This window comes from Ambystoma mexicanum, chromosome 1q (assembly GCF_040938575.1).
Source record: "Ambystoma mexicanum isolate Mex_15411 chromosome 1q, UKY_AmexF1_1, whole genome shotgun sequence".
NCBI classification, from domain to species: Eukaryota; Metazoa; Chordata; class Amphibia; order Caudata; family Ambystomatidae; genus Ambystoma; species Ambystoma mexicanum.
Window position 1 is genome coordinate 665,309,319 of NC_090922.1, and position 8,460 is coordinate 665,317,778.

Genomic DNA, 8,460 nt, shown 5'->3' on the forward strand with positions numbered 1-8,460 from the left:
ACACACCACTGTGCAGGGGGGAACTGTTTTGAAGTGCTTTTGAGTCTGTAATGAAGGAGCATGCGAATCACTGCCCCCTACCTTACATTTAAGCAGGCCAAACATCTTCCCCTGTCCACCTGCCCCTCCATATCTTTGTTTAGTGCCGCTTCCCTCTTGTCCCTCCCCCACCTTACATCATAGCCTCTCCTACAAAAAAAGAAAAAGAAATACAAAATCAAACAACACCAAAAAAAGGTTCCTTTAGGAACCACCTTTCACAGTTCAAGAAAAACATAGAACTAAAGAAATATCTTATAGAGTCCATCTGCTTTACATTTTATTGTAAAGTAGTTAGACTCAGTAGGATTCTCAAACATTTCCATTAGCATTTTCTTCTATGCTAATGGAAATAATCAGACTTTCCGGGATTTTGCGGCATGAAATGGCAAATTTTGCGGCACAAACCTTTATTTATTGCGGCATTTTTGCGGGACATTTTGCATTAACTGGAGGGTGTAAGATTGCCACATTGCAGGAAATAGGCAGAGTGCAAAGCTACAAGAGAGCCAGGGTATCATTATGTATCTTTTGTATTAATTTAATAGGAAGAGTCCCAGATGTCTCTGGCTTGGCAGAACAGTGTTTGATTTGGCTACATTTCTGGTTTAACGTTCATGCCTATTTAATAGTATTAACTAAATCTCAGATTTCTGGCCCACCGCATCACTGCTTCCTCTGCTCTCTTGTGCAGCGCTTCCTCCTCTGACCCACTGCAATCCCTCGGCTTTCTTGCCTATCACTTCACATCTCACCCATCACTCTCCCTCTCTCTCATAGTTTAACCATTTTTTTTTTTTAATGTAGATTTTGACCCAGTTCCTCAAATAATGGGACATTTAAAAAAAGAACAGAGGATATGCTATTTTTAGACAACCCATTTTTGGAAATGAGCAGGTCACCTTATTCTCAAAGGTGACCGGCGCATTTCCACAGGCTTGAGCTGTAGCGCAAATTGTGCGCTGGCCAGCTGCCTTGAATGGTGTTCTGGGTTGTTTGACCGAAGTGTAATTATTTGCGGCGGAATTGACCGTAGTCAATTTTGCTGCAAATTGATTTGCACTTCAGCCAAACAACCCAAATGTACCTTTCACCACCACCCCACCTCCTCCCCTACTTAACTGCTTGGTCGCTGCCACTTCCCCTGCAACCCTGCGGTGCCAGATCCGTCCCTCTAACACGGGTCGGATCCGACTCCGCAGGGTCCCTTTTTCGTTATTTTCTTTTTTTACTGTCCCCGCCTCCAATTTTGAGGAAAAAGGGGAAAACACTTCTGCAGCCACCCTAGACCATAAATACTGAACATGGGGAGCGGGTGACACCCACGCAACACATGTTCAGTATTTATAAAAATCGATCGAATAGTACTGGATGAAATTGATCAAATTGTAACATTCGATAGATTTTTGTAATCAAAATGGGCAGTACTCTGAATAGAATTGCTCTCCCGACAGTGTTCTGCAAGCTCCCAGCACCTTTCACAGGGACAGGCACTCCAGGTGCCTGCCACTGTAAAATGCGACCCAAAAAATGCATTTTTATCCTGTTTGAGGAACAGAAATGCAAGCGACTCAGCAGCGGTTCATACCTTAAAAGAAATGCATGACAGGGTCAGGAAAGACCCCGTCATGCAGTGGCAGTCACACATCCCGTGCGCGTAGGGTTGCCTACAATTTCTGCACATTTAAAAGTGCATCTTGTTTGGTAATGAGGGATGCGCTTTTAAATTGACAGAAGTGCCACTTTATTTGATGTAGGAGGTGAAAAAGGCCATCTGAATGGGCGCGCATATAAAATGTGCCCATTCATGTGTCCCTTGTGAATTGGGCTGCACTTTTTGGGGCGCAAGTGATTTCATTTCTTGTGAAAAAAAAAAAAAAGTTGAGAACCTGGCACCCTGAGCATTATTTTTTTTAAAACAGTAATTTTTGCAGATAACTTTAAAAGAAATGTTACAAAAAAATAATGTATTTAAAGATGCTGTTTTTGCACAAAACGGCCGTTTTTGCGGCATTTTGCGGGATCGCAAAATCGCTATAAACTGGAGGGTCTGAATAATAGACAATTGTATACTAGACAAAAAACAGAAACAATTTTCTGTCTGAAATTCTTTTCTCAAGCATACAGTAAGGACCATAATCCATGGGCCTTCATGACTATCCGTGGTCTCCACAGTCCCCTTTCCAGGAAATGCATCATTGAAAGTCCCGGATGGCACATGCACACCATCGCACAGGACAGCCCTTTCACCATTTTTACTTTTATGTTTGTAACACTCCCTCATTGCCTGCTTTTGAACACTCACCCATCCATTCACCAATCACTTCCAAAAACTCTACATATAATGCTATCAACATATTAAACTTACACACTCCCATTGCTACTTCACAACGTTCTGCAAATCATTTGCATCTGCATTTCCCTTATTTATACAAAGACGTTGCACACAGTGCTGCTATAAATGCACATATGCATTCTGCAGTAACAGAAGTGCATGAATGAAAGTGGGAGTAAGGATGGGCAAGTGCTAATGGGAGCACAGGATGGGAGTGCCAAAGGATGCCAAGGTGGAAGGCCACTGGCTAACTGCTGGGGTGGAGGCGGCCCAAGGGTGGAGTACACAGCCGCCAGGCAGAAGACCCACAGGGGCAGTGCTGAATGGGGGAGGTACTGGTGTCGACTGCTTATAGGGCCTGGAACCTGTGAGGATTATGATGGACTGGGCCATCTGTCTCACTGGCAGTACTATGAGTTAACAGGAAAGGGATAGAGGGAAAGAGGTAGAGAAAAGCTGAGTTTTCAGAGGTTTCCAAAACTTAAGGAATTCTGGCTTAACTTTGAAAGGGGCAAGGAAACTGTTCCAAAGAGAGGCGCCAGCTGAAGAGAAACCTCTGCCTCCTGCTCTCTATTTTGAGAAGCGTTTAACAAGCAGAGACTTAGAGTTAGAGGAGCAGAAGGCTCTATCAGAGGACTATTCAGGGAGAGAAAGTTGGAGTTAGTGTGGTCCCAGACCCCAGAAAGCCATGTCGATGATACAGAGGATCTTGATTTTCATCCTTCAGCCACCAGGAGCCAATATAGCATTTTTAGGGCTGCAGAGATACGTTCCTTGGGATTGAGTCCAAGGATAAGTCTTCCAGCCCTATTCTGGATTATCTGAAGGGGGTGTAGTGACCAAAGGTGGACGTTGATAAAAAAGACTGGTGCAGTTGTCCAGCCTAGACAGGACCAGGCCTCTAGAGATGTTGAGCTTCTGCGAGAAAGTGGGGAAAGGTAGAATGTCTGTAAGGAGATGAAGCTGAAACTGGGCCTTCTTGACAAGACCCACAATTTAAGGAGTGAAGGATAGAGAGGAGTCAAAGATGACCACAAGGGTTTTGGCCTCACAGGATGGTGATGGTAGAATGCCCATGGAGGGCGGCCAGACGCTAGGAGGGAAACAGGGCACAGGTGTCCCAATAAGAAGGATCTCCATTTTACTGTCATTGAGACAGAGATTGTTAGCCACCCACAATGCCTGGATGGTGGTTAGACAATTGGGGATGAAAGACGGCCAGGAAAAAGTAGTAGAGGGAAGTTTCAAGGAAAGTTGTGTGTCATCAGTATAACTCTGAAATGAGGAGAGAAGAAGGAGATTAGGTGAGCCAGAGTGACAAGATACATATTGAAGAGCCACAGTGATAGGATACAACCCTAGAGGACGCTGCAGGTAGACAATGAGGAGGTGGAGGGGAAATGGCCCGGTGCAGCTAGAATGGGCAGTTAGTGAGCGAAATAAGTCAGCCAGTCCAGTGCCCAGTCCGTGATGCCAAAGGTATCATGTAGCCGTTTAATGAGGATAGAATGGTTGACTGTGTCAAAGGAAGAGCAAAGATCGAGGAGCACTATCCTCAATTGTACTACGATCACAAATACCATATACACTTCAATTATATCATTCCACCATATTAAAATACAGTAAACTCCCCCTATAGTATCTATAACTACTATGTACATATTATTATACTCTGTGTGGCCAGTGGCCACAACCACCACAAAATAATTAAACCATATATCAAGTAAATACAATACACCTTCAAATAACAGAACTCGCCCTGACCCCCCTGCAATTGAAATGATGTCCGCGGACACCAATATTGACCGTGGACTCTGCAGCATCTACAAAACCTTGTTCACCTATAAAAGCACCTCCATGTTATCTGCATTCCACTCCCATACTCTTTTCTCACCCTCTTGCAGCCCTCTTGCAGCCATCAAATAACCCCAAATGTGTTATCCAAAACGCTCGTTCACAACACTGTCCATGGACTACCGCAGTGTCCACGGACAGGGCGGCACCATCAGCCACTGTTTTCACCTATAGAAATAGCTCCATATCATCTTTACCCCAAATATGTTTTCCAGATGTTTTCCCCGCCACGCTATCTGCAGACAGCGGCGGCTGGCCGCGGATCGAACATTGCGACAGTTTAAAAAAATATGACGCACCTCGCTTTTTACCATCTAATCAGTGGGCGTGTCCGATGTACGCGGACATCAAGCCACCCCCCGATTGGTCCAGGGGGGTGACCGCAGACTGAATAGGGAAGCGAGTCCATGGATCAAACCCAGAAATACCTCATTTCTTTTTTCCTACATTTTGCCAATTTTGTGTGAAAATCCCTCCACCGGTTTAGGCTGTAGTCGTGAGCAATCAAAAATTCCATTCTGTCTTTGAGGATTTCCACAAATTTTGAGACTCCCCTGTAACTTTGCCCCCCCCCCCCACCCCCTTGATGAAACTGCACCGAACTTTGCAAAATCATTTTAAGGGAGCCCTATACTGCTAAATTAAGTGAAGATTCATCCATGGGGGGTGAAGTTAAAAGCTGCGCAAAACGTGCTCTTACTATGAGTTGATCAACTTAACCATAACTACAGGGCTGCTAATGCAGGGCCTGTAATTAGGAGGCTGTTATAAGGAAAGCATTGAGAAATCGTAATCATCTAGATACATGGAAATAGAATCTGAAATGAGATGCTCAGGGTGCTTGGCGCCTACGATCTTTAACAAACTTACTTTGCTGTTAATATGCAACCATAAAACAATCTTAGAATTACCCCAGTGCGACGAACTGAGATGGAGACATGTTTTTGACTGTGCTTAAATCCAGCCGTTATGTAATGTATGCCCTCTTCTTTGATTAAGGTATGGGAAGCTCCAGGAGAACGTTCTGAGGATTGAGTACATAGAGTACATCGACGAGATTGCCTCAGAGATTGGCGTCAAGCCCAACTTCTTCAGTTTCCTCCTACGTGACCCTCGGCTGGCGCTTGAAATCGGCTTCGGTGCCTGCACACCACCACAGTTCCGCCTCATTGGTCCAGGAAAGTGGAATGGGGCCAGGGATGCGATTTTCACAAAGTGGGACCGGATATTTAAACCCATGAAGACAAGAGTGGTAAAAAACAAGGCCAGAAGATCACCACTCGCGTTCACTCTTGGACTGTTCTGCCTCCTTGCTTTAGTTGCTTCTATGTTCCTGGTCACAGAAATGGCACAGATACCTACATCCATTTTATAAATGCAAATTTCCCCACGTTCTTGACACATTTTATATCATACTCTGGTGCATGAGCTTTTCCTTAAATGCACAAAAAAGGGAGAATGCGAGAATTGCTGTTATCTTTTAAATTTGGAGTTCCAAAACCTACCGAGATTTGATGCATTTACTTATTTTGCACTTATATCATTGACAGAATACATCCAGGTTCTCCAAGTAATTTTTCTACCCTGTCATATATCACTTCATCGCCTAAACTATCTATGTTTCTCTGTCATAAGTGAGCTAAACACTTCACCCCTCCCCCCCCCAAAAAAAGGCTCTGCTTTTAATGAATGTTGATGGCATGAAGTCTACAATATCGCAAAAGTAAAGAGTAGGGTGTTGTTTATACTCGTGTGATGGGTTCATCCGTAGGACGCAATTATTTTGGCCATCTTCAGGGTTTCACACTTTTATGGAGGGTGGAAGAGTAGGAGAATCCATCTTAGTTGGATAAGGCTTGTAAGTTCCATTTTCAGTTTGGGACATTAGGTGGTGCTTCAAAAATGAGCCAAACCTATTTCATTAGAGCAAAGCTAGTTGCAAGATGGCATATGTGGAGGGACACGCAGCTCGTAGGTGTTGTTTCATTATAAATGCCGACCCATTGACTGCCCAAGGCCATGCTAATCCCTATGGCCAGCCCCACCCACAGCCTGCCCCTCCCCTCCTAAAACTCATCCTCCTGCAAACTCTTTGAGTCCACTCTATCATGTATTCACATCAAACTTTATCCTGCCAGAGTTATTCCTAAACAGTCTGCTGAGAGTTAATGGCTTAATTTTAGCAATACACGGCTAATGGTGTAATGGAATGTTTTAACCTAGTGTGTCTTTTGCCACTTGATTATATGTTCCTTGCACTGAAGTCCTGTTAAAAACAAGCACTGATAAAGCCAACAGTTGGGGCATAGGTTCAGGAATTAAACATGCTTTTTCCCCCAATGCTATCATGTGTCCAGTAAATTAAACTATTTTCCAGCTGTTGCAATCTTATGACCAGTTAGTATCAGAATATCAGTGCTTAGAAGAAAATGCCTCTCACATGTCTAAACAAAATCCCAGACTGTTTGCTTTGCCAATCCGTATTTAGTTAAAGCATGTGACCCACTTTAGTCTTCTCTCCCGACTTTGGGGCGCATTTGAAAAGCGGTGGAGCAGTGAAATAAGTGTGAAAACGAGTCACAACGGGCTGTTGCCAGTCTTTAAACCTGTCCTGCTTCAGGGCATCTTCGATTTTTTTTGCAGGCTGAATGGGCGATGGAAAGGGAAATGCATTTCTTCCTCCTCTTTCTCAATCTGCCTGCAGAAGCACCTTATTTTTACTCTTCCATTACATTTTCATGCAGGCGTAAAACAAGTAGATTCCTATGGAATCTGCCAACAAACAGCACCTGCTAAAAAAAGGCACAATCCACTGTAAATACAGTTTGCAAAGCCTGATTTCCAGGCAGAAGTGACATCTTTTCCCAAATGGAGAGTAAAATAAAAGAGTAAAGACGATTGTCCCTGGTTTTACTCTTTCATTTTGCTTCCATGTAATAATGTCCCCGCAAAAATATCTCCTGACAAAAAAAGTCGCCGTTTTTTGCGGAGACATTATTACATTGAACATGCGGGGGACACCCCCCGCTGCTCCCAAATGTATTATTTTTTTTACAAGGGGAGCAGGGGACATCCCCGCAACCCGTCCAGATACATAATGTCACCATATATAATGTCGCCAATGGCTTTTCCTGGAGACATTATTATTGGGGACATTATGTATGGGGACATTATTACCCGATACCTTCATTTTCTGATCAGCTCTATGAATGTGGAAAACTGCATTTAAGGGACCCAACAGTAAATAAGTGATAACGTTGGCAGTCCCCTGCTTGCAATTACCCCTCTTTGTAAAACGAGCCCCATGATGGTTAAGTGAAAGGGAGCATTTTACTTTTAAAAATCATCGTGCATAATTCAATGCCAGAATGCAGATGTGTGACAGCATGAAATACGAAGACTATCATGAGAAAAAGAGGGGTTGGAAAGGAGGGGTTGGAAAGGAGGGGTTGGAAAGGAGGGGTTGGAAGAAGACACAAAGATGCTAAATTTGTTTAAAAACGTGCAATTGCTTTAATTCAAACTATTCTATGTGATGTTTTGGTCCATCAGGCGCCCCTAACAAAATCTGTCAGGAGTGTCCCTCAAGCAAGTCAGTGTGATTTTCCTCTCATTCAAATAAAGCACTTATTCAACTCACTGGGGATCACGTCATTTGAGTGTTAAATTAAACTTGTTTTTAGAAAAAGATTGAAAATCTGTATCCTAATTCTCATTTGTAACACACTCAAACTTTTGAGAAGTTTGACTCGGACCCATCTGGGCCGGGAGGATAGCTCAGGGGCAGCGCAGTTGTCTTGGAAACAAAACAATGCAAATGCGGAGCAGCACCTGGTCCCGCGCTTAGAGGCTGGACTCGCGCATGAAGCGCAATATCAATTTTTTTTTATTTTGCATGTGATTCAGATTTTACGTGAATACGCTTGACAAGGTATCATATGACACTGTAAATACTTTGTTAGTCGCAATGTGCTTAGGGGTTGCATTGGTTGATGAAAACTGGGTCCTACTCACCAAAGGCGATATACAAGGTAAATGCAGGTACCTGCAACGTGTTCAGTGTTCGGGGTATCCACAAGCAGCAGAGAGCACAAAGTCCCCAGTGACCAGGTTTAACTCAACAAAATGGCCTTTCCATGTTACACGTGTCCGAGTTTATTTTCTCCATGTTCTAGGGTAGGATTTGGGCACCCTTAATAGGCAAACTTTGCTCCTTTAATTTTCTTTTGCCC

At 43.6% G+C, this 8,460-nt stretch overlaps 1 protein-coding gene across 1 annotated transcript in view; it reads left to right on the plus strand.

Annotated features, from left to right (window-relative positions):
• Window positions 1-7,867, plus strand: part of LOC138534995 (dimethylaniline monooxygenase [N-oxide-forming] 2-like) — a 584,153-nt gene extending 576,286 nt beyond the window's left edge. The window contains exon 8 of the mRNA XM_069641261.1: window positions 5,228-7,867. Coding sequence (XP_069497362.1) covers window positions 5,228-5,603 — 376 coding nt within the window. The 3' untranslated portion in view covers window positions 5,604-7,867. The remainder of the gene's footprint in view (window positions 1-5,227) is intronic.
• Window positions 7,868-8,460: the final 593 nt, after the last annotated feature.